At 50.0% G+C, this 25637-nt stretch overlaps 1 protein-coding gene across 7 annotated transcripts in view; it reads left to right on the top strand.

Annotated features, from left to right (window-relative positions):
- Positions 1-25637, top strand: part of RGS3 (regulator of G protein signaling 3) — a 115843-nt gene that overhangs the window by 15134 nt on the left and 75072 nt on the right. For 4 of the 7 annotated variants that reach the window (XM_036990546.2, XM_036990547.2, XM_017648763.3 and 1 more), the window contains 9 exons: positions 620-688; positions 8423-8483; positions 9666-9756; positions 10399-10457; positions 16552-16633; positions 17456-17561; positions 18299-18650; positions 19530-19569; positions 24519-24715. In XM_036990546.2, coding sequence (XP_036846441.2) covers positions 620-688; positions 8423-8483; positions 9666-9756; positions 10399-10457; positions 16552-16633; positions 17456-17561; positions 18299-18650; positions 19530-19569; positions 24519-24715 — 1057 coding nt within the window. Of the gene's footprint in view, positions 1-619; positions 689-8422; positions 8484-9665; positions 9757-10398; positions 10458-11882; positions 12551-16551; positions 16634-17455; positions 17562-18298; positions 18651-19529; positions 19570-24518; positions 24716-25637 lie in introns of those variants that run through there. The other 3 variants (XM_017648764.3, XM_017648770.3, XM_017648766.3) reach the window with 3 other exon arrangements.

The following is a 25637-nucleotide window of genomic DNA, read 5'->3' as shown; positions in this document are numbered from 1 at the left end:
TCACATCCAGCTTTTCTCTAACCATAGATGGCCCTTTCCCTTGCCTATGTTCTCATCGACCTGGTTCATGCCATGCTTGTGTTCAATGCAGTTGGAAAACTTGCCAAAGTTGGACCCAATTCTCACCACAATTTCATGCAGCCTTGGCATGTTGAATAAAATTAGATGTCTTTTGGCTGCACCTAGTCTTCTACATTAAAGAGCAACAAATACAACTGTATATATAGTAAAATAAAATAGAGGATGTAAAAAAAAAAAAAAGAAAATATAGATAAGAAAAAAGAAGAAAAGAAAAACACCCCTAACACTACTACTCCCTGATGTGCCTTGATTTATTTCTTTTCAGACCTTTGAATCTGTGTGTATGTGTGTTTACAAAAATGGAATAGTTCCTTAATATTGTGTGGTAACCTCCCTTTTGTCCTTAACCTTGTAATGTAAACTCTTCTATGTATGTAAATACGCACCTCCCACATTATTTGTGCTGGAGTTTATTTAACCAGCTCTTTATGTTTGGGTGTTTACATTATTTCCAAATTTTGCAATTATGATGGACTCTGTGGGTCTGGCCTGGAGCTCAGCCCTACTAACACTCTTTCTGTCTGGTTTGCTTTTGTAGTCCCATCCAAGAGGAAGACAAACAGAAGCGCCTTCTGTTCACTGTGTGGAACAGGGCAGGTGACTCCAGGTGAGGGGAACAGCAGGGCTGCAGGAGAGATCCCACTCTGGGCGGGTGGGTGGCAGCCAGGCGACCAGCACACAGTAGGACCTAGTACTTGTTGGATGAATGAGTAGTAGAGGCAACAGTAAATTTGGGAGCCTCACCCCTGAGTTCCTGTCACTCTGGGTGATGCTGAGGCTCATTGTATCAAGGAGCTTTTGCTGTGCTCCTGGTATCAACAAGCCACTGTGTTGGCCACTAGGGATGCCAGCCAGCCTACATGTGGGTTCTGCTCTCAAGGCACCTATTTTCAGAAAGGGACACCAGGTGCTCCATGGAGAAAAATTACAGTAACAATATACACAGGCTCGGTTCCATGGGAGTAGAAGCCCCTAGAAAACCAGGTCCACCATTAGTCACCCTTCTTCCCAGTGTCTCACACATAGAAGTTTAGGGAACATTGGCTGGATGAAAGAAAGGATGAAGTGAGTAACAGGGAGAGTAGATGTGGGAAGAGGGAGAGTTCACTCTGGGCTGAGGTGATCAAGGAAGGCTTCATGGACAAAGTGGGGGTCTTGAACTTGGGGCAGAGATCAGGAATCAGATAAGGGAAGAAGGTTTGAAAGGGCATTCCAGGGTGGTACAGCATGAGCAAAGGCAAGGAGTTGGGAATATGCATGGTGGGCTCAGGCTTCCCGAGAGGCCACATTAGGAGGTAGAAGGTTTGCTTTAGGAGAGTCTAAACAGTCTGGCCTTGCAGGCAGGCCATGACACAGGAGGCCAGACGTGGTCATTTGGAATGGCATTTTGTACAGAGCAGAGGAGGAGTGCTCGGTAGGTGGGGAGAGAATTTGCTACTAAGGAAGGGGGCTGAGAGCTCTTGACTGAAAGCCATGGCCAGCTGTGAACAGTGGGGCTCATTTACCTGGTACAGCCCAAGAAACCCAGAACATGATTTAGCCAGTAACATTGGTCAAGCAATCACAGAACTAAATTGTGGCCAAGAGAAGGAAAATAATCTCAACTTACCAGCTGAGACCCACAGGTATTTTGGGGTTGAATGGTTTTTAGTTACCCTAGATTTTATAGCTGGTCTGCTCTTTATAGCTGAGCCTTATTCAACCTTCATAATGAAGGATTTGTCTTTTCATAGGACATTTACTATTTATCATGAATGGTGCTTATGGCACTGTAGACCTTGTTCATTAAGCTGCCATTTCCTAGGTGCGGATGTGGCAACATTGTTTTGGGTACTGGGGACACAGGGGACTGTCAGAGACTGTCCTGCTCTTGAGAGGATCACTAATAGAAACTTGGGGGTGCAGGTGAGGAGGAGATCATGGTGATAACAAGAGCAACCATTTACTGGGTGTTGACAACAATCCAGGGGTTAATTGTGCATTATCTCATTATCTCATTTGACTCTTAGAACAGCTCTAAGAGGAGTATGTTTTTGTCTTAGGTTTTCAGAAGGGGAGACTGAGGCTAAGAAAGGGAGTAACTAGTGAAAGGTCACAGAGCCGCTGAACAGTAGAGCCAGGAGGGGAACCAGGCAGTTAGACCCCAGAGCCCCTACTCTCATCACTGTATTACCTCGTGGGTGTGCCAGCAAAAGGACAGAAGAAAAAACCAGTAGGGTACAGAGGACAGGGCAAGAATGGGGTGAGATCTGCAAATTCACTGGTTTCACTGGAGGGTCAAGTACAAAGTAGGGACTGGCCAGAGATAAGGTAACGAGATTGGCATGAGCACAATTGTATGATTCTGTAGGTTTGCTTTAGAGTATGGGTTTTCTCCTAAGGTTAGTGGTTCTCAATCCTAGATATGCACCAGAATCACCTGGAATGCTTGTGAGGGACACGGGTACCCTGATGCCACATCAGATTGGTTAAATCTGAATCTTTATGACTAGGGCCTAGGAATCTGCATTTACACAAGTTCTCAGGTGAACGCCACACAGCCAACTAGGTGTGTGTGAATCTGGCAATAGGGGGATATTAAAGGGTGCTGAGGAGGGAATAGTAGAATGACCTATCATTCTGGTAGGTCTTTCGGAGGTTGGGGAGGAGCTAGGAGATTCTTGTGATCTGTGAGGGAGATGATATATAGATAGAGGGGAAGAAATAGACCCAGGACATATTTAGGAGGTTCAGTCAATAGCGCTTAGTGGTGATTTGGCTGTGAGAGCAGTGGGAGAAGTCATGGATGGCTCCTGGGTATCGGGTGGTGTCCCCAGCTAAGCCAGAGTGTCCTGGAGAGGAAGGGGAGCCAGTGTTGGATAGGGTGAGATGGAGGAGCCTGCAGAGCAGCCGTGTGGGAGCTGGGTAGGAGGCTGCCTTTGCTGACCCAGAGCTCAGGGGAGAGAGAGGGCTGTACCCGCAGTAGGGACGTAGGAGCCGTGACCACCAAGGCTGTGGGTGACATTCTGAGCAGTGAGACCACCCTGGTAGACAGTGAGTGCCAAGGATCAAGGGTCAGAGTCTTCTTGAGGGGAAAGCCGTGAAGGAGCCGGAGGAGGACAGTCTGAGGACTTCTGGTGAGCCCACTGGGCGGAGACAAGGAGGGGAGCAGGTGCTGGAGGCAGACACCAGACTGGGAGTTGCTCCCCCAGCCCTTCCTGCCCAAAGCGGCCCTCCCTTGAGGCCAGAGCTAGCCGGCAGGGAGCTGGTGCAGAAGCAGCAGGGCAGTTTACGGTTTTTGGAAAAGAGAGTAATGCTGGGGAAAGTGAGTCAGCACCCAGCAAGGCAGCCTGACAGAGGCAGTGTCTCCACTTGTTGCCTATTTTGGGAAAGTGAGATTCCTTATTAAACAAAACACAGTTGAACTTGTGGTCACAGTCCCAACCCAAAGCTCCAGAGGGACAGAGCCGGCTCAGACAGGCCTGCTTTTCTAACAGCGGGCCCTGCTGCAGCTGCCAGCGCCATGGAGACGAGCTCAGCATGGAGGCAGGGTATAGAATCGCCTCTGACTGGGAAGCCTCAGAGCTGGACAGGCAGACAGAGCGACTGCAGGAAACTTTGGCCCTGCTGAATGATCTCAAATCAAATTGTGCTTCTCCAAAGGACAGACATTCAACTTATCAATATGAAAGACAATTACGGAAGGAAGGAAACAAACATTTATTGAACTCTTCTCTGTGCCAAACACTTTACATACATTATCTTATTTAATCCTCATAACAGTCCTGAGAGGGAGGAATTATGATCGTCCCTCTCTTCATAGAAGAGGAAATGGAGGTTTATGAAAGCGAGGGAATTTGCCTGAGGTTACATAACAGCTCACATTTATTAAGCACTCAATGTCCGCTATGTGTTGGACATTAGTCCAAGCCTATTCCATGCATTATCTGCATTTATTATTATTATTATTATTCCATGCATTTAATCCTCACAGCACTCTATAAGGTAGGTATTATTGTCGTCACTCTTTTACAGGTGAGGAAATGGAGACACAGAGAGGTTCAGTAACTTGCCCAAGGTGACACAGCTGGGATGTGGTAAAAAGATGCAAATGCAGGCAGTCTGGTGCCAGACTACCACGTTATAATACACTTAACCATCTCACAGCGGTGATAAATGACTCCAAAGCCATATTCTTTCTATGTCAATACATTTGTTCCTTGGGGCTTGGGCTACGTCCCATGGCATTTATAATGTAGTTTTATATACATCGTCCTGCTGACCATGTATGTGGCAGTTACATTTTGAAACTGACAGGAGATAAAAGGGAAATATCTGTTTCACAAATCCTCAAGAGCCTTGCAGTGATGGCTGTGAACTTGTATTAGAGAAACAAGACGATTTACAGAGAAGTTCTGGGGAAAGGCTGCATGATTTCTCCTCATGGTGATCACATTGGGAGCTGAGAGAACTGGGCCTTAGAGCTGCAGATTCTGGTCTAGCTCTAACTTGCTCTGACACCATGGGTAAGTTCTTTTACCTCTAGGCCTGTTTCCTCATCTGTAAAATACAGTGAAAGACTCTAAGGTTTCTTTCAGTTTTCAAAAATTACAGATATTTTTAAACATATGCAAAGAAAAAAAATATAGTAAATTCTCACATATTTATAGCCCAGTTTCATCAGTCATCAATACAAGGCCAATCTTATTTCATGGATGTCTGCACTCAGTCACCCCTCCTGCAGTGAGTTATTTTAAAACAAATCTCAGACATCTCATTTCATCATATATATATATACATATGTCTCTGAGAAATGGCTAAAAAAAACCCAATCACAATGCCATTCTCATGTTTAAAAATTAAGTAATTTCTTAATATCATTGACTATGGTACTGAGCTATTTAAATGTTTTGTGTGATGATGTGGTGAAAGCCAAACTGAACCTTCTAGGACCAATTACAATGTTTTCAGAACTTGTGGCCAGAGAACAATCAAAGAATTGTAATGTTATGCACCATGTTAAAAACAACCAAAACACACATATATATGTGTTTGAAGAACATGATCTTTTCTGTGAACAGTACCTACATTTATGGAGTCTGCTTGCTGTCCTGGGCACTGTAAGCATACTCTGTCCTTTAATCTGTTTTACAAACAGGATGTAAATGCCAAGTACAGTGCCATAATGTTAGAAAGCTTGTGACCAGAAATGGAGACTGAGCCTAAGGAAAGCAAAAACGAATGGAAAAATGTGTGTTTAATTTAAGCCATCAAATTAAAAATAAATTGAGACTAAATAGCAGAACCTGTAACAGAAATAGTTTAAGGTCCCTGAGAGCATTAAAGTGCATTTCCTCAAAATAATGCATTTTCATTTTGCAGTGGAACTCCTACCCTATGCTCAAAAGTTAACTGAGCACAGTGCTATTCTCCCTGAGTGCTCCATGAAGCGGAACCTCTAAGCCCTTGTACTGGCTGTTCCCTCTGCTTGGAATGCTCCTCTTTTTGTTCTCTCTGGCTTCACTCTTTAGGCCTTCTTTGAGCATCTCAGCCCTAAACTACCTCTTGCCTCCCTGAGCTTTCAGCATTTGTCGCCCGCACTGTTCGTCTGTCAATCTTGCCCTGTCTAGTGACATCCCTTGTATTGCTGTCTTGAATTGCTATTTAAATTCCTGCATATTTGTCTTGTTTCCTTAATGGTGCGGCTCTTTGCCCAGTGCCTGCCAACCATGGGCATGATGGATTCACCCATTTGTCAAGCCTTCACTTTGTGCTCCAGGCCCTGAGCTCAGGGTTCAGTATTCAGAAGTAATCAAGGCTTGGCCCCTGACACTTGTGCCTCGTAAAATTTCAGGCAGTCTCCCGGATGAGTGTTAGTTCCCAAGTTTCTAAGCTGACTCCTATATTGCCGGGCACTCAGGTTGCCTGTGAAAGAAGTCTTTCTTCCTCCAAAGATTTTCTCAAAAGCAGGCTTATGAAGTAGCTAATCGAAGAACACTTAGAGGTTCCTGCTTATGGACATTAATTGTGACTATCTACTTGGCCTGAATTATCATGAAGTATTGGAGGCCCCTTAGCAGGAAGCAAAACTCATGGGAGGCTATTGACCATTTAGCGTTCTCCAAGCACCAGGGAATGAAAATTCCAGTTACTGAAGAGCAGGAAGAGGCAACCTTTATCACAGCTAAAGCGTGTGCCTGGAGATTAGAAAGTTACTGTCATGCCCGTGGTGGAAGAGAAGCGTACAAGGCAGTGTGGGCACCTCGGTACTGGCTGGTTTGATCCTGAACATATTGACAAACAACATTAAATTGGTGGTGAGGACTTTGGCACAGTCTTGACAAGGCTTTTCTGGAAGGTGACTCAGATCAGTGTCTGCTGCTTATGACAGTCAGTGCAGCTGCCTCTCCATTAGTGCGAGTTGGCCTCTTCCTGGGAGGGGGGAGTGTTTGGTTTCGGTGGTGGGCTGGGAAGGCAGAATGGAAAGATCCCTTTACTGGGGTGACTGCACTGTCTTCTTTGGGAGATGATTAATGTGGCCTTCTGTGATGGGAGGGGGCAAGGAAGTGGGGGAGCAGGTGGAGCACATGGTGTAGGACATGGGGGAGGAGAGAGGGCAGGGGGGAGTGGCAGAGTGAGAGCAGTTGCTGAGACACTGCCAGGTGCAGAGTGTGCATCTGCAGGGAAAGGGCACCAGTTCTGAGGATCAGTCCCTAGCGTTCTGCATCCCTGCCCCTCACTTGATTTGGCTGTCTGTGAGAAACCAGTTTCGATTTGCTTAGGACTGTCAGGTGGAAGCTGCCACCCTTTCTGGAGAATCCAAACAGTATGTATTTATAGGGAACTTCTAGACCACTGGACCTTGACTTGGGCAGGCACGGGTGGGTGCCCTGCAGGATCCTCTGGACATCTTTCTCCAGACTTGAATGCCTGGATCCCATCTTGGACCTCCTGTGCCTGGATCCCTGGGAGCAGGCACTGGGGCACAGGACTTGGACAGGCTCTTCAAGGAGTTCTGTCATGCACCCCTGGCTAGAGCCACTGGCCTTTCTCAGGCCCCTTTAGACCAGGTTCTGGGGAGGCATATCTCCAGGGAGCTCACTACCCATCTAGCCAGTTCATTCCATCTTTGGCTTTGATATCCTTCCACAATGCATGCCAGTCCCTCATCTATGTGGGTCCCTCAAATACTGAAGCCAATCACCAGGGTTATACTCCAGTCTAAATACCCGTATTGTTTTTTGATCAATAACTATTAAGCGATCTCTGAAGGGGTCTGAATTGGGGATGTGCTAAGAGAGAGGAGAGCAGAAAAAAATCAACTCTAGTGTTAGGATAGATGTGGTAGAAAGAAATACTTTCAAATACTTTTATGCTTTCTTTTTTCTGATTACAAAAAAAGTGCTTCTCTCCTGTGAAAATTTGAGAACACTGAAAACTGAAAGAAGAAAACAAAAACTCCTCTAAGCCCACCTACCAGATACAATCATTATTATTATTTTCATGGGTGTCTTTCTCATTAACAATCATTGCTGATATTTTTGTGGGCCTTTTTCTCATTAAACTATAGATTTGTAGACTTCTTTTTCTATTCTAGTAATGAAGTTATTTCTTGCCTTTCACTGATATTAATTGATGTCATTATTTCTGGAAGTTGGAAAGTATCAGTTCTTGAGAGTTAGGCACTGGGGGCTCAATGGTAAACAATCCTCAGGAACTTTGAATTACTCTTAGCCAAGAGGGACACAATTGATCTCAGCCTGTTGCCCCAGTGTGATATCCCCACAAGACCTTTAGCTCATGCCTAGTTGACCAGCCAGCTCAGTTTGGTCTTGATGATTTTTGGGTTGGTGTGGACCTCGCTCTGAAACTATCCAGGAACTTCCCAGGTCCTACCTGGACCTGAGACAAAGTATCTTGAACTTGAGGTCCCATAACTTTTCCCTTTGACTGTGCATCAGTGGAGGAGCTGAAATTCCCTGTGGGGACCAGCTCTGCAGACCTATCTAGCACCAGAACAGTCAAAACCTGTGAGGTAGTTCTGGGCTTCTGTGACTGGGGAGTCAGTTGCACCCCATGACCTAGGACACTTGGGTTTCTCACAGGACTCTGCTACTCACTAGTCTTGTGACCTTGGGAGGGGATGAACTCTGAGTCTCAGCTTTTCCCCCTATGAAATGGAGAGAATAATTCCTCTCTAGCCCAACTCACAAAGTTGGCAAGATGACACGAGATGATGCAGGTGAAAATGCTTGGTAAACTGCGGTGCATCAGGCATACTTATGTTACCCTGATACACTGAACGACCTCCTGATACAACCCAGGGAAAAGGGGCTGACTCAAGCCTCTGTTGTTCTCCTAGAAAGAGTGGACTCATCGGCTGCCTGAGCTTTGGGGTGAAGTCCCTCCTGACTCCAGACAAGGTGGGTCCTAGGGAAGCTTCTGGCAGGGTCATCTCCCAGGCCAGGGCTAGTACAGGCAGAGGCCTTTGTCTGCAAGCCCTTGGGTAGGGCTTCTGCTTGTGAGATGGTGCCCTGCTGAGACAGGTACCCCTTGGCCTGAATAACAGCACTGTGTTTATCATGTGCCTGACCTAGGGTTTAGATACCTTTCTTGGTTTGTTCTTGTCAGAGAGTAGTTAGACAGCCCCAAGTCCTCCCAAGAAGCTCTGGGTCTGCTGTCTGCCATTAAGAAGGACATTCAGAGCTTCGAGCGCTTCTGGGCTTGTCCTGGAGAAGGTCATAGTTTGTTCCAGGGGTCCTCTTGACACTGTCTACCAGGCCTAATGTTTCCTGGTCTAGCATGTGCTCGGAGATGGAGTGAGCAGCATCCTCTATGGAGCTTCCTTCAGGCTGCGTGAGGAATCTTTGGGATGGAGAGACCGCTCCCTCTGCGTAGCCAGTCCCTTTTTCATCTCTACTCTGCCCTGCACCCCCAACCAAACTAGAGGCTTCTGAACAGAGGAGGGATGTGCTCCTTCTGTACATTCCCAGACATGTCCTGGTGGCCTGCTGTGTGGAGTTGCCAGGCAGCCCTGCTGCCCAGGTTGTTTTCTGGAGGTGAAGTCTGGGGTAGAGTGGCTGAGGACACTTTACCCTGCATGAGGGTCCCAGATACCATCTCTTGATTACAGCCCTGGCCTCATCCCTCTTGGGAGGAGAGACTCCCCATAGGAACTGCTCAAGAACCTCAGAATGCCTACTTTCTGACCTCCCCACCCCTCCTTCACTCCTTTCTTTCTGTTCTGTCAACATTCAGTGGGCTTCTACTGTATACCAAGCACAGTGCTGGGCACCTGGAAAAGCCTGTGCATGGCCCAGTTGGGGAAGCAGTCATGCAAGTCGATAGTTGCCCTCCAGCGGCAAGAGGCTGTGGGGATTGAGCAGAGGGGAGGACCAGCTCTGCCTGGAGCATCAGGGAAGGCTTTCTGGAGGTACAGGCATGGCAGCTCCCTTTGGAGTTGGGGGGTTGGAGTGGCTGTCTCTGCAGAGATGCTGCTCCTGAGGGAGACTCTCTAGCTGCTGCTTTTTGAGTGGGGGTGTGGCTGCCTGACCTGTGCCCTCTGCCTCCTTTGTCTGAGCATGTCACGCCTTCTCTCATGACAGGAGATCAGTGGCTGGTACTACCTTCTGGGGGAAACCCTGGGCCGGACCAAGCACCTGAAGGTGGCCAGACGGCGACTGCAGCCCCGGAGAGGTGCGTACACACTGCCTTCAGCTTCTGCCATGCAGGCTGTGTCCCCATGACTTCCCTGTTCCCTTCCTGGGTCGCAGCACTTCCCCTATGTTTTGTGACACCTGTCACCCCAGGCTGCGATCAGGCCAAGGGTCCAGGGTCTTCTCATAAGCACCTGCTCGAATGCAGGCTGCAGACAACATCTTGCCCACGGCACCTTTTTCACATGGTTAGACATTCCTTGGAGTGGGTTATGGGCCTGGCTTCATGTAGTTCAGCTCTCCCCACACTACTTCATGGAGCACTGGGCTTCAGGAGCTTCCTGAATATCCCTTTCCCAGGCTCCATGGTCTAAGGATGCCAAAGGCCAACTTGCTAACCTTGGGGTGCCCACCGCTGGGGCAGGCCATGTGGGCCCCGCCAAGATTCCTAAGGCTCAGGATTTGGATTTCGTGTTCCCTTCTGTTCTGACCTTCCCACCCATAGTCCTGGCTCCTGAGCCCCTGCCTGGCCTGTACCACCCCACATTCTGGGGCCAAGAGTGACCTGGGCAGCTGCATGGGTCTGGCGTCCTGGCCTCACCCACTGGGTGGTCTGTGGGATGGACCCTTATATCCTTATATGCCAGCAGAAACACTTTGACTCTGCTCTGTCACTTTCCAGACCCGCTAATGAGAATGCTCAGAGGAGGTGGGGACCCTGAGAATCAGGAGAAACTTAAGGTAGGTGGGTAAGTGGGGACAAGCCTGGGCAGGACTGAGGGGACCAGAGCACTGCTCTAGACTCTAACCGACTCCTGGTCACTCCCATGGCCCAGAAAACCCCTAAACAGGGCAGCATTTGATGCTTGGGACTCAGGGTCACTTGGCCCTTGGATAATCAACAAGTCATGTATTTTCATGGTATTATTTCTTATGATTTTCTCATGTTATTCATACTCCTGGCAAGGTGGAGAGTGCCAGGCCTGGCCCCTGGAAATGGAGGAATCTGGATCTTTTGGTCTCTTGAAGCTGAGTCCTTTCTTTCCCACAGTCCCCCTCAGGCCCCTCATTACCCTGGCACTGTGGCCGAATTGCCCTCTCAGGTTTAAACCATGCATCTGAACCCGAGGCCAGTGTGGTCTCACTCCATTTGGATTTTGAATCTAGAAAGGAACCATTACATAGGGATTTTGGAGGGCTCCCTAGAATTCATTCTATCTCTTTGCATGACATAACAAGTGATCCATGGTTTTCTCTAGCAATGAAGAGAGGGAAAAACAAACCTCAGTGGTTGAGTAGCCCCTCTGTGCCAGGTGCTGTTGTCTAATTGAATGCTCACTGCCACCTTGGAGGTGGTTGTTACTTCCCATTTCACAGATAAGGGGACATGCAAAGTTCAGAGATGTTAGGTCACTCTCTATGGCCACACAACCTGCCCTTGGTTGGGGCAGGATCTAAAGCATGGTTTGGCCACCTCCTAAGTGCACTGTGCCATCCAGCCTCCTACGTCTGGTTGGGCAGATATGACCATGATGTTTTCCATGATATCTTAATAGACGTGTATTATCATCTACAAAAAAATTTTCACTTTTTTCACTCCATTCATTTATTCACTCACTCATCCATTCATTAAGTATTATTGACCATCTATACGGGCCAGGCCCTGTGCTGGGTGCCAGGCTATCACTGTGAACGAGTCCAACGTCCCTGCCCTCATGGACTGTGCATTCTAGAGGCGCACTGTCCAATATGGTAGCTACGAGCCACCTGTGGCTATTGAAACATGGCTAGAATGACTCAGGACCTGAATATTAGATGTTATTTAATTTGAAGAACTTAAATTTACCTTGCACATGTGTCTAGTCACAACTGTATTAGATAGCACAGTATTAAGGGTAATTTGCCAGTTATTGTTTTCTGTAGTTTCATTAGGAATTTAAAACTTCTAGCTTCAATCGGAGAACCTCAAAGACCTTTCTGTCTTTCCCTCTCTCTTTCTCTCCCTCTCTCTCTCTGTCCTTGCTGAGCACAGAGGGGAGTGACCAGGGAGCCTCCCTGGTGGTTAGTGGGAATCATGGACATCAACACTGTAGGTTTCTAGGTGGTTTAATGAGTAAAATGAGGAGACTAGATCCTCCCGTGATTGGAAACCCTTCCAATGTGACTTTGTGGTCTCTGCCATCAAATCCTTAAAGCAGCCCACAGACACTGATGAGGAAACTGATTTGTAAGTAGCTTCTGAGTGGCAGGCACGTCCTCAGACTCCAGATGTGTCTGTGAGTGCACTTCCCCAAGGGGTCATTGGATGCTTTAGGCTGGGTTAGTCCCCTGGATTTGCTACCAGGGACACTGGGGTTTGCAGGGGCAGGCAGCGTTGTTATGGAGTGGGCCGCGTTTTCTGCCTGGGTTCTGCTCCAGCCAGGGGTGTTTGTGAGAACACTGGAGTCACAAAGTGGCCCATGGCGGAGAATGCAGCCAGAACAAAGGCGCCCTCTCCCCGCCGGGGCCCGGGGAATACTAACTAGTTGACAGGAATTTTAATATAAAACTCTCCCTCTTCCTTGTCATTCTGAGGTTTCAGGAAGCCTTCGGGCTTATCGTGCAGAGGCACACAGCACAGACAGGGCTTGGGGAGGTGAGAGGTGATTTCCTGCCATTCTTCTGCGGGGCGGGCTTCCCAGGGCGGTCATGCCAGGCTGACGGGGCGCAGTGCGGGCTCCCACTGCTGGGGGGGAGAGCTGGGTTTTCATGGAGCGGCAGCTGAGGCAGGACCCGCAGCCATGAACCGCTTCAATGGGCTCTGCAAGGTGTGCTCGGAGCGCCGCTACCGCCAGGTGGGTGCTTGGCCCCTTGGGGGGTGCACGGGGTGTTGCTAGGGGTTGGAGATGGGAGCTCCCCCGAGCAGGACTTCTCTCCCCACGAGGCCTTCCTTGCCTCCTGCTCCTTGCAGGTCCATTTTGATCTTGGGGGAGGATAGAGGCAGGAGCTGAATCTGAGGTCGAGCCTTCACCTACTGCCCCTTTCTAGGGGGCAGATGGGGCCCAGCTCTGTGTCACCTAACCACAGGCTGGGTGGTATCCTTGGTGAGATTATCTGGTTGGTTTTCTGTTATTTTTATTTTGGGGGAATATGGGTTAGAAAAAGCATCCCAAGCCTGAGATGGGAAGTGGCTAGGTTGCTGAACAGCTGAGTTTTGTGTTTTTTGCCAACTTGCCCTACTTCTCATGGGACAGCAGTGCCTGTCCTGTGTGGGGTGTGTGTGATGGTGTGTGTTTTGGCATGTGTTGGTGTGTGCTTGTATATGAGATGGGATGTTTCTGTGTATATGCACACACACGGCTCTCCTCCCTGGTGACTGTGATGCCTTGAGGTGGCTCCCAAGTCCTCTGGAGCCCGGTATCCCTGAGAGGGCTTGGCCTCTTAGCCTCCAGTCCTGGGATGTGGGGCAGAGTGGGAGTGACAATCCATTAGCAGCCAGTAAGGGTGATGGGCATTTTTTCTTAAGAAAGGAATGGTGCGAGGGAGAATAAAGGCAAAGGATGTCCAGATCTGGGGACTGTCAAGCTGATGGTAGCTCAGGAATGGTTTGAATTTTAAAAGTATGGAAAAGTTCCTCTGTGTATTTTAGTGACAAGACTAGAATCTGAGTCCTGACACCTTCAGCCAGCCTTAGGTCCCAGGGAGATGTCTAGAGGGGCCTCCTGCATGGTGGCCCTGCTTCTGTGGGACCCCAGGTGTTCTTCCTCCAGTCCTCCCCAGCTCTCAGGTCCTGCCCAGCACAGCCCCACCCTGACCTACCCCACTCTACCCTCTGCACCCCCCTGGAGCAGGGCAGAGTGGCTCCTGCAACACCAGCAAGTGGGTGGTAGAGCCATGAGGCAGAGCAGGCACTAGATGGGAGACTGAGAAGTCCGTGGTCCCCTTGGGACTGTTGACCAGAAGTCCCAGCATGCTGGCTGTCAGAGTGGGGAAAACATGAGTACTGGCTAGCCTGGGGCTCTGGGACTCAAGTGCAAAATAGATCCTGTGCTAGAAACCAGCTCAGGGTTGAGAGCACCAGCTTTTTGCCAGACCTAGGCTCAAATCCAGCTCAGCCCTTCTTTACCTGTGGGTCTTGAACACACCACTTTACCTCCCGGAGCCTCAGTCTCCCTGTCAGTGGAACTGGGATGACAGTGTCCATTGATGATACTGTAACAGTAAATGGAATGTTGTATATAAAGTGCCTGGTGCAGGGCCTGGTGTGTACATACATATAGGAAGTGTTCAATTAGTGGTGACATTTAGGGATTTGGATTGAAGTCTAGGCACAACAGATGATCAGGCAGGAGGGCAGAAGTGAGGTGCTGGCATGGGTGAGATCTGGGAGCAGTGGCAATTCCTGCCCTGGACAGGAAAGAGCAAGAACCATCCCCAGGAAGGATGGCCTCTGCCAGGAGCTGCCTGGGTCCCAGAGTCAGGACAGGGCTGTGCTCCTTGCCCCTGACCCCTGACCCTGAAGTCAGGGAGGAGGGCTGAGGGCTGGGGCTGCTGCTTCCTCACTTCAGGCTTTGGTGTCCCTCTCTGTGAAATGGGGCTGCGGTGATGATCAGGTTCTTTGGACACCGTCCTCTCAGCATGGCTAGTGCTCGTGATGGGCATAGTGTAATGCTTCCTTCGTACGGCCCCATCCCCTCCCACTGAGCCAGGAGAGGAGCTTGCTGCCTGACAGCCTCTCTTTGCCCCCTGCTTTCCAGGCCCCATCTGGCCTGGACTGTTACCTGGGATGGCTCTTCTTAGGCAATGCTGCCCAGGATGGTGGAGGGAGCTCCAGTCCACAGCCTTGCCTGGATGAGGGGACCAGGCTGTGGGAGGGGGAGGCTCTTTTTCTGGAGCACACTCCTCTCCAGATTCAACTCTAGGGCCAGTCCCCAAACTGTTAGCACTGAGCCCATGGGTGCGGGGACCTGTTTCTAGAGCTGCCACTCCAGGCAGGAGGAGCGGTGGCCCTTGGTTGGGTAGGACTTGGGAAATGATAGAAAGACTGTGGGATTCCAGCTTCTGCCTGGGTTGAGGGTGGGTTACAAGACCCCTGAAATCCCCATTGTCTGCATGGAGTGGACCAGGAGCCTGCCATCTTCCCTCAGCCTCAACCTGGACTTTTCACACTCACTCCAGAGTTTGTTTTCCTTTCTTTCTTTCCATTTTTTTCTCTTCCTGTCTTAGCTGCGTGTTTTCCCAGAATTCTTATGGGAACAGGGTATTTTCCTGCCCCCTCCCCCTTCCCCTTGTCTGTCAGATTTCCTGTTTTACAAACTCGCTTTGAATCCAGGCCCAGGGCTGGTGGGAAGCAGAGCCTCAGGGGCCTCCTCGGCAGCTTCCAAGGCTTTGGTCACCCTGGGCCCCCTAGCTCACTCCTTCCTCATGCCTGGTCTTTGGGACAGCTAGCAGGTGAATGCCAACACCCAGCCTTGGAGAGATAGACCCTAAAGGATGGAGACAGAAGTCTCCTGTCATGCCCACAACTCTTGACCTTCCCCAGGTTTGCTGAGCTGACTTCTTCCTCAGCCTGCCTGGGACACCTTCCCTCACGCCTCATCAGGGCCCGCTCCACATTCACTTCCTCTAGGGAGCCTCTTGGGACCCCACTGAAGCTCTCTGCTGACTCTTGCCTCCTCAGGTCTGTTGCTCTCGTACACCTGCTCCGAGCAGCCTGGAATTGCTCTTTGGGTGGGCAGGGGCAGGGCTTTCTGTGCCTGACCCAAAGCCTAACTGCAGGGCACACACACGGGGAGTGCAGCATGGCTCAGCTGAACTGAGCCAGCAGACCGCGCTGCACCCTCATGGCTTCCTGCTGCTGGTGGGACTGGGGTGCTGCTGGGCTGTTCTCACTAACTTAGTGCTTGCTAGTTCCTGCAGTGCCCCAAGCCTGTCACCCAAGGTCAAGCACAAAAGACTGTTCCCAACTCAGTTCTCACACTTCGCTTTGGTGCCTGTAGTGTCCACTTTGCCGTGGAGAGATCTGTGTATCCCTGTACCCCACTGGGAGCCAGAGACCAGGGCTTCATGCCTTGGAACCTCAGCAGGGTCTGGCATGCAGTAGGGCCTCAGTAATTTTATATATTACTCTGAAAAGAGCATCCCGGTGTCAGGGCCCTTTCAGGGGACTTCTGAAAAGTAGGGGTGTGGACCTGCCATGCCCACAGGCCTCAGCAGGCATAGTGAGGTAAGTGGCTAGCTCAGGTCCAGCCAGGAGGCCTATCTGTGCCTTTACCTGCCACCTCACCTGAGATTCCTCACTGGATGCCTGGTGATGGCCTGCCCTGAGAAGCCAGCACTTGTCCCCTGACCTGTGGCCTGAGGTTGTGAGTATGTGTGTCCCTGTTCCCCTGTGCTCTGGAAGGGCAGCAACAATGTTAGCTTCATCTCGGGGCCCTTAGCACAGGGCCAGGCCTGCGCAGATGCTCTGTGAACCCCTGGGGGAAAGGAGGAATGGACCCAGCTGTGTATCACATGTGGAGATGTGCAGGTCCAGTGGCCCCTTTGGTAAAGGACTGGGCCACATGCCTGCTGGGTCTGAAGAAGGCCAAGTTCACTCTTCCAAGGCTCTCTCCATCCTGGGCTTCCTGCATTGGCCTGGGGTTACCTCCTGAGCTCCCAGCCTTCCTGCTTGGCCCACAACCCAGTGTTCAAGCTGCCTGGGCTGAGATAGGAATGGCAAGGGCTGGCCAGCCTCCTTCTTGGCTCCAGCAACCTTGGAGAGGGTGGCCCTGGGGTGGGGCCTGTGGGCTTCCCGACCTTGAGCAGAGGCAGCAGGCTCATGGCTTCTGGGAGTAACAGAGAGTAACTGTCCTAGATCACCATTCCAAGGGGGAAGGACGGCTTTGGCTTCACCATCTGCTGTGACTCTCCGGTTCGAGTACAGGCTGTAGATTCTGGTAAGTGAGTGTCTCTGGTGATGGCAGCCCTAATCGCCCATCATGCATCCGGGCTTTGCAAACAAGATGTTGGAACTGAGAGAGGAGCCCCAAACTGGAGCAAAGTGTTCTGGTTTTTCAAAACAAAAATAATATTTTTTGATGACCACAGATGTAACAGAGGTTTATGAAAATATATCCACTCATATATTTTTTTATCAAAATGAAAATAGATTTTTATATTTTGTTTCCCTTCATTTCAAACAGGAACTAAACCTATATTTTCAGTAACGGCTGCATGGGAAAGTGAGAGTCGTTTATGAACTCTATTTGGAAATGGTATTTTATTCTCTCACAAGCCTGATTAGCACTTAAAAATAGGCATTACTTCCTTATTTTTCACAAATTAAGGCTTCTCCTGGCCAGAGAATGAGCATCTTAAGAGGAGAAGCCGGGGCTCAGTGATCTGGGTATCTCCCAGTGCCCACACAGAGATGGGCATGAGGTTGGAGTTCAATAAATAATGCTTAAGTAATGAATGAAGTGTGACAGCCTGGCAACAATGAAGAGTTCTCAAGGGATAGGAGGCTGTGGGGACAGAGGGATGGTACCTGGCTGGAAGGGTAGAGAGCAGAGAGGTGAGCCAGCAATGGGTGAGCAGGTAAGAAGGAGGTATGGCAAATGTGTGCCTCCCTTCCAGGCCCCCAAAAGCCACCAAGGTTAGCCCTTCATTTCCCAGAGGAAGGAAGAGAGTGGGGCAGTCCTTGTCTGAGGTCACTTCAGGTCCTTCGAGGGGGTCGTGAGCTTCAGGAGCTCTTAAATGGCTTTTCTTTGTCCCTGCAGGTGGCCCGGCAGAGCGGGCAGGGCTGCAGCAGCTGGACACGGTGCTGCAGCTGAACGAGCGGCCTGTGGAGCACTGGAAATGCGTGGAGCTGGCGCATGAGATCCGGTGACAGGGGCAGCGGGCGGCCTGGGGCCTCAGGCTGATGGCACACCTCCCCACTCAGCCCTTGGCATGTAGCCTTGCCCTTCCCTCCTTCACCCAGCTGTGAGCAATTCACTTTGCCCCTCAGGGAATCCGTTTCTCAGCCTGAAAATGGAAGGTTCAGGCTCACAGCAATTTTAGATCCCAGAGCAAACAGCAGGGAAGAGGCTCTCAAACTGACACTGGTTCATGACGCAGCTCCAGGGGGTCCCTTTCCACTTTAGCTAATTACTTCTGCTACCTCAGAGCTAAACCTCTTGGTTTTTTTTTTTAAGGGATGAGTAGATGTTGCAAATGTTTCAGTTGTATAATTAAAAATTGTTTTAAAAAATTTCAAGTCTCCTAAATTTTGACATGCTGGGGTAAAAGCCTCATGGCCTACTTTAAGTTCTAGAATGACTGGATGAGGGGTTGCATGTGGGTGGCTTGCTTGCTTCTCCTTGTTTATACCTTGCCCACGACAGATCTCACTGCGACTGTACTTTGGTTTAACCTGGCCTTGGCCTCAGTGTCCTTCTCAGCCACTGCCAATCAATTAGAGTTGACCTAAGAGACCCCTTTTTTGTTTCTGCTTTAGATGGCCTCCTATCTCCCTTCCTGCTAACACTTCCTCTCTGTCTCTGAAGGCCCCTACCCTGGCTGACTTTGGTCTTTTGGTCTCCCGGAGACTCAACTTCTCTGTGTGACCCCCCAACTTTTAGGAGCTGCCCCAGCGAGATTATCCTGCTTGTGTGGCGCATGGTCCCCCAGGTCAAGCCGGGGCCAGACGGTGGAGTCCTGCGGAGGGCCTCCTGCAAGTCGACACATGACCTCCAGTCACCCCCCAACAAGCGGGAGAAGAATTGCACCCATGGAGCCCAGGCCCGGCCCGAGCAGCGCCACAGTTGCCACCTGGTGTGTGACAGCTCAGATGGGCTGCTGCTTGGCGGCTGGGAACGCTACACCGAGGTGGCCAAGCATGGGGGCCAGCATACCCTGCCTGCACTGTCCCGTGCCACTGCCCCCACCGACCCCAACTACATCATCCTGGCCCCACTGAACCCTGGGAGCCAGGTATGAACAGCTGGTCTGGGGAAGGTGAAGGGCATGGGTCCCTGTGCGAGGCCAGGAAGAAGCGAAGACTCAAAATTGTGTTGGGAAGAACCTGCAAGAAGCTAGGGGTGTTGAGGCAGGAGGTGGGGTATGTGTTAGCTGCAGGGCTGTCCTGGGTAGGGAGAGCAGATGGGTCTTTGCGGTCTCAGGACAGATCCAGGACCATGCAATGTTGCAGAGTGAAAGATTTTGCCTCAAAAGAAGGAAGAGCTTTCTGCCAGTCTGTGCTTTTCTACAGTGGAATGGGCTGCCATGGCAGGCGGTGAGTCCCTGCCATAGGAGGTGTGAAAGCGGACACTGCATGGTGATCTGGTGGGATAATGGAGTGGGTGCCCCAAAACATTAGTCCCATGAGATGCTCTGGGAATAAAGTGATTTGAGGTTAACTAAGTTTAACAAATATTCTGAACTTTCTTCCTCTTCTGGGATATTCCCAATGTATATTAGCCTCTCTGGGACTCTGAGGGCATCCTGTGGTAAAGGGGGTGGTTTAACCTTGTTTAGCCCAGCATTCCCAAACTCCCCTGATGACCAACGCTTTGTGGTAGTGTTGTTTTTGTCCCACAGTACCAGTGTTCCATGGAATGCACCTTGGAGCAAGCTGCCATCAAGGATGCTAGGGACTTGGTTAGGGAGTTAGACTTGAAAGCTAAAGTCTCATTCAGTTCTAACAGCCAGGAGGATTCTGGAGTCTGCAGTCCCTCCATGTTGTCCCCAGCTTGTGTGTTTCCCTTATGCCCTGAGGTGCCCCCTCCTATCCTCAGGCTGGGGGTGAGCAGCTGCCTGCTTGTCCTGCCCTGTTCTCGAGGCTGAGGTGGGTCTCCTGTCTTTCCCTTGCAGCTGCTGCGGCCTGTGTACCAGGAGGATGCCATCCCCGAAGGTGAGTCTGTCGGCTGCTGTGCCCTCCAAGCCCCAGGTCATGGGGACACCAGGCCCAGCCTCCTCTGAGTTCAGAGGTCTTCCTAACAGGGCAGGATTCCCCAGCATACTGACAGTCTCTTTCCTCTTGGTACCTTTTCTCCCTCACTGAACCAGTGTCTTTCTAACTTGGGGCCTGAACTAAGAAAGAAGAGAGGGGATATTCACAGAGCAGTGTAAGAAACAGTGTTCAGAACCCAGGCATTCAACTGAGATTCATCCAATTTTACCATGCAACCAATGTATGTTAGGTGCTGTAGGCAATATGATCGGGCCTGCACAGAAGCGAGGCATGGCATTTGGAGCTAGGAGGTCTGAAATTGGAGCTATTTAACTCTGAACAACCCACGTTCCCTCACTGAGCCTCAGTTTCTTTTTTTTTCTCCTTTAAAAATAAAAGTATAGTTAATATATAAATTATATTGGTTTCAAGTGTACAACGGAGTGATTGACAGTTATCTACATTATTAAATAAGTGTAGTTATTATCTGAAAACATAGCAAGATTTGCAGTATTATGAACTATATTCTCTCTGCTGTATTTTCATTGAGCCTCAGTTTCTTCATCTCTAAAATGGGGCTGATAATTCCTACCTCAGAAAGTTGTTGGGAGGATCGAAGGAGATAACAGTTGTGAGTAGTAGCCTGTACACTGAGAGATGCTGCACAGAGGGTAGTTATCTTTGAAGTGCACAGACCACTCTGCTGCTTGAATGGATTCTTCTCCTTTGGCCTTCAAATCCTGGCCTGATTTTTTAAGGGCCAGGGAGAGAAGCTGAGCTCAAAACCAATTCCTTCTCCTAGGAAGCCTGAGCTGTTAGTCTTGATGCTGGAGCTGGCTGGGCATTCCTTCAGGCCCTCTATGCGCCTATCTGGAAGGTGGAGACCAGCCTTGCCTGGTGGTCCGTGATGCCTGCCTTGATTGTGCTTGAGCCCTTGAGATTGTCTTTCTCGCAGCCACAGGCAGACTTGCTTCCTTGCTGTCCCCCTCTGTCAGAGTGTGAAGATGATGCTTGTTTAGAGCAGGTACTTGGAAGAATGCCAGTGGCTTTGGGGGTAAAAGGGGCTTCTTCCAGGCTCAGAGCTGCCGATAGAAGGCATCTTCATTCTCTCCAGGCTGAGATGTTTGGGTGGCTGGGACTGGTCTGTCAGAAATGAATCTGTATTCTGCAGAGGAGTCTGAAAGTGATTCAACACTGAGTTTTTAAAAAGCTTTTAGTTGGTGCATTAGGTTGAAATGGAGATGTTATTGCTAAATGGTGACTTCATTAAGGGGAGGGCCTGGGCTGGCTCATTTCTGTGTGTCCAATGCCAGACCCAGAGAAGGGACTCAGTAGAATTTCAGTTAAGTGACTGAAGGAGAATGGCTGACTCTAGCTGTCTTGAAGGGTCCAAAGGCTGGTCATGGATGGAATAGGGGAGCTGGAGAGGTATGTTGCCTGCACTGGGCTAGTGGTTGGGGAGTGATTCCTTCTCCACACAAGAGATGCCTCTTGGTGTCCTCCCAAACTGTGTCCACTTTCTGATTTCCCTTTGAGAATACAGTACTTAGTGCACCCAGAAGGGCACAGTCATCTGAGCTGTGGGAGAGGGAAAAGTAAGGAAATGATGATAGTGTTAATAACAATGGTAACTTTTTGAAAGCTTTGTGTTAAGAACTTGACCTTGCTTTGCCTATTCTTCATGATTATAATTATTTTGGTTTCCAAGGACATCTTTGCTCTTTACCAGATATCAATTGTTCACAGCTCAGTCCTGGGGTTGCAGACGAAGGGGTGGAATTCAGGTGACAAAGCTTCCCTTAACCACACATGGGGGTCTCCAGAGGCTAAGGCTCTCCCAGGGTGTCGACTTCTGTCTCCTCCCTTGGCTGGGCAGCCTGGCGTCCTTTTGGGAGGGAGGGTTGAGCCATCCTGAGTTGAATAGGCTCTGGTGCACTTCTGGGTCCTGGGGCACTTGCCGCCTGTGGTTGGCACGTTCCCTCAGGCCACTGGTGCCCTCCACATTGTCTCCTGTCCTGTGTAGGCAGCCTGGCCTCAGACTCTCCACTGCCAGGTGGAATGGCTGCCAGGGCTTGTTCAGAAGCTGGAGCAAAGCTGAGTAATTACTGTGTTTGCTCAGTGAAGCAGGTGTTACAGAGAAAAGGGGTGAGGGAGGGGTTTGGACCAGAGGGTAGAAGAGGTAGCAGGTGGGAAGTCAAGGATCTTGCCTTACAGAGCTTAGTGGCCGGATTGCAACCGAGACTGTTTTTTTTAAAAAAATAAGATACTTCAGAAGATCAGTTTGGTGAGCCATGCTGACTTGCCACACTTTACCAGGGCTGCGTGGAGACAGGGCACTTGGCATGATTGCCACGTGGGTTTGGCTGATCCTGCTTGTACCACTAACTGGCTGAATGACCATGGGCACGCCACTCAACCACTTGAGGCCTCAGTGGCCTCTTCTATAAAATGAGGCTGAGCAGGCCTTTCCCACCTGAAGGCAGAGTGGCTTCTTTATGACTTTGTAGGCCCAAGGTGAAGATTCTGTGACAGCCCTGGGCAGAGAGGCTGGGGATGGGAGGGAATGGGTGCTTTTAAAAGTCTGAGGCTGGGGGTTGGAGGCAGAGATTTTGGCATCAGCAAATAGTACTCTTCTTTAACTTTAGTCTGTTTTGCCTTAGTCCCCTGCTTGTCAGTCCCATGTGGTCTGCCCCCTCTGGTCTAGGCTTGTTTGCATTAAATTAGACTGTCTAGTTCCAGGCTGACCCTGTGACGCCATCCACAGTGTGGCTGGAGGCCCGGCAGCCCTGTCCTAATGCCAGCCCTGACAGGTGGGTTATTTGTTGGCATAGGTTTGTAATAATCCCGTGTGTACTCACACTCCAGACCACCCACTAAGCCCTTTCCCATCAGGTCTCTTGTGTGAGCACCCCTCCAGCCCTGGGGCAGGCGAGGCCCTGATCCTGTATCATCTGCACTTTGCAGTGGAGAAAACTGGCTCAGAGGGGGAAGGGCTTTTTCAGGTCACACAGCCAGTCCCGGGAAGCCAGTGCTCAAGTTCAGGTGTCTTGTTCAACTCAAATCCAGTGCAGATGGTGGGACCCAGGGGGGTTCTTTGAGCAAAGGGGCCAGGGCCTGGCAGCACAGACCCCCCTAGGGCTGTTGTTCATGGCCAGACAAGGCAAGTAGCTGTGTAACTACTTCCAGGCATCTGTCCCCTGACTCACCTGCCCCCCTGGTCTTCTCTAAGTGACTCTGAAGAGGCAGGAAGTGGTTTAAGTTATTATGGTTTGAGTGTGGCCCCAAGATACACTGTGACCGGTGGTCACTTGTGGTGGGGAGTCAACTTGTTTTTCTCACCCCACTTGAGGGGAGGGGGCATGGGGTAGGCGGAGGAAGTAAGTGTGAAATCTTCTGAGCTGAGTTTTTCCTCTGAAGCTGCAGACCTTGCGTTGGTGGGGAGCTTCCCTGAGATGTAGCTGGGGTCAGGTCACCTGTTCAGCCCCTGGCTGCCAGGACTGGGGGTGGTGGAAGGAGATCTAAGCCCTGGGACATGGGCTGGACATCCAGGTCAGGGAGGGCTGGTCAGTTGCCCTGGCAGCAAGAACCCCTTGGCCGGGGAGCTCAGGTGCATGTGGAGCCTGAATGCTCTGGAGTTTGCCTCCTGCCCGCTTGTGTCCAAGAAGCCCTGACTTTTTAGCTATTTTGGAGCTTGCATCTCTGCTCTTTGGTCCGGACATAACAGAGACCTGTGTGCCCACCCCTTGTTCAGTGAGAGGGTATGTGTCCAGTCTTGTCGCCTTGAAGAGGAGCCCCTGCTGTTGCAAGCTTCTGCTCTCTTCCCTGGGAGAGTTTCTCCTTTTTCTGATTAGAATCATTTGTGAGTTGGTGGCCAAGTTAGGAGTGCTTCCTGGCTTCTGTGAAACCCAGGATTCCCACAGTCCCTGGGGCACCTGATTAACTAGCTTTTCCTGTGGAGGAATCACAACAAGAACCATGATAAATTAGCAACTAACTTTTGTTGTGCACTTACCAGATTCCAGGCACTGTCCTAGGGGCTTTACTTGGGACGTATCATTTAATCCTACGGCAACCCAGTGAGCTTGGTCCTTTTCTGGCTGTTGTGGAAACCAAGACTCTGAGGGAGGAAGTAAGTTGCCAAAGGTCACTAAACTAGTAGGCAGAGGAGTGGGATTTGGGCACAGCCATCTGGCTTCAGAGCTGGTGCTCTTTCCTGAGCCCAACAGGTTCCACTCCTTATTCTAGCCTGACTCATGGGAGCCAGCCACTCTGGCTCGCTTGGCTGGTAAAGGGTGGACTCTGATTTTTCAGATGCTCAGGCTGGTGGAGCTTGGGAAAGCACACTGTCTCTGATACCACTGCAGAGACTGGATTTCCAGTCCCATTGTCCATGGGACTTGGGAGACGATAGAATAGGCAAGCTGAGTTAGGCATGCACAGGGAGCTGTGGGGACAGTGGCTGGGGGAAAGCATGTGTTTGGTCACATGGGCCAGTCCAACTGATTGATAGTTCTGTGTGGGACTGTGGGCCCAGTGAGGTTAGATTTTCTGGTTTCTCAGATATTAGACATCTCCTGATTTTTAAAAGCACAAGGTCAAACTGGTAGGTCAGATTCAGGCCCCGGGTTACTAGACAGGAACTGCTGCTTCCATCATAGCTGATGTTTTCCAGCTCCATCTGAGCCCTGAAGTTCCTGGTTTATGTGTATTTCTCACTAGAGTGTGAGGGAATTCCTCAAGGCCAAAGACTCTTCTGAGCCTCCCTATATTCTCAGCACACTGTGCAGGCCTGGCACGTAGCAGATGCTCAGTGAATAGAGGTTGACTGAGTGTTGCTCCCTGTTTCTGCAGAGGGGATGCTTTTGCAGGGGTGATGGAAATGCCTCACTGTCCCCATCTCTGTTCCACAGAGTCAGGGAGTCCCAGTAAAGGGAAGTCCTCCACGGGCCTGGGGAAGAAGTCCCGGCTGATGAAGACGGTGCAGACCATGAAAGGCCATGGGAACTATCAGAACTGCTCGGTCCTGAGGCCGCATGCCTCACACTCAAGTTATGGCACATATGTCACCTTGGCCCCCAAAGTCCTGGTGTTCCCCGTCTTCGTTCAGGTGAGCCGGTGGCTGGCCCTGAGGTCTTCTGCAGGAGATGAGGACAAAGGAGGGTCCTTTACCCCAGGACTCAAGGATGGTGCCTCGTTGCATACTGAGGGTCCGCTTTGGGGTAAAGACAAATAAATAGCTTCAGGTGCTCAGGCTTCTGGGGATTCTACTAGGGAGCAGAGATTCCCAGGAGCAGGAATAGGACAGTGGGGATAGGGATGCTGAGCAACAGGGGGGTGCCTCCCTGTCCCCCTGAATTCCCTTTTCTCTGGGGACAGGGCAGGCACTCTGCAGTTGCTTTCTGTGTTGTCTCAGGGCCTGTTTACTGAGGCACCTGCTTCCTGGCTTCTCTTGGTTTGTTATTTGGAAATGACCGAGGGAGAGCCTGAGATCTGGCATCTTGTCTGGTATCCTTGGTCTCAGCAGACAGGTCTGGTCAGGATTAGCTGGTGGTCTGAGATCCATTCAGGTCTCCCTTCTGTTTCTCTCTCTTCTTCCGTCTTTTTCTTCCCACTTCCAAACCTTTATTTCTTCTATCTCCCAGATATAACTAGTATAAACATTTATGTGTCTTTCTGTGTGCATACCTACATTAAAAAATAAAAACCCAAACCCATTTTATATCCTGTTGTTTTTAAATGCAAGTTGCAGCATGAATATTTCCCACATCATGAAATATTTTTTGAACCTTTATTTTGTAGTGGTTTCTATCGTGTGGTTGAACCATGTTTGTTTAACCAGTTCTCTGTTCAGATACTTATGTCTACTTCTTTTGCTGTTATAAATAACTCTGTGGTGAAAGTCCTTGGGCCCAAATTGCCTCTCTGATTATTTTCCTTGGAAGAGATTCCTAGAAGTGAAATGGGTCATGGGTCATAAAGAATTTAAAGGCTCTTTATACGTATTGACAAATTGCTTTCCAGCAAGACTA

Source organism: Manis javanica, chromosome 2 (genome assembly GCF_040802235.1).
Source record: "Manis javanica isolate MJ-LG chromosome 2, MJ_LKY, whole genome shotgun sequence".
Classification (NCBI taxonomy): domain Eukaryota; kingdom Metazoa; phylum Chordata; class Mammalia; order Pholidota; family Manidae; genus Manis; species Manis javanica.
This window is presented reverse-complemented; position numbering and strand designations above follow the sequence as displayed.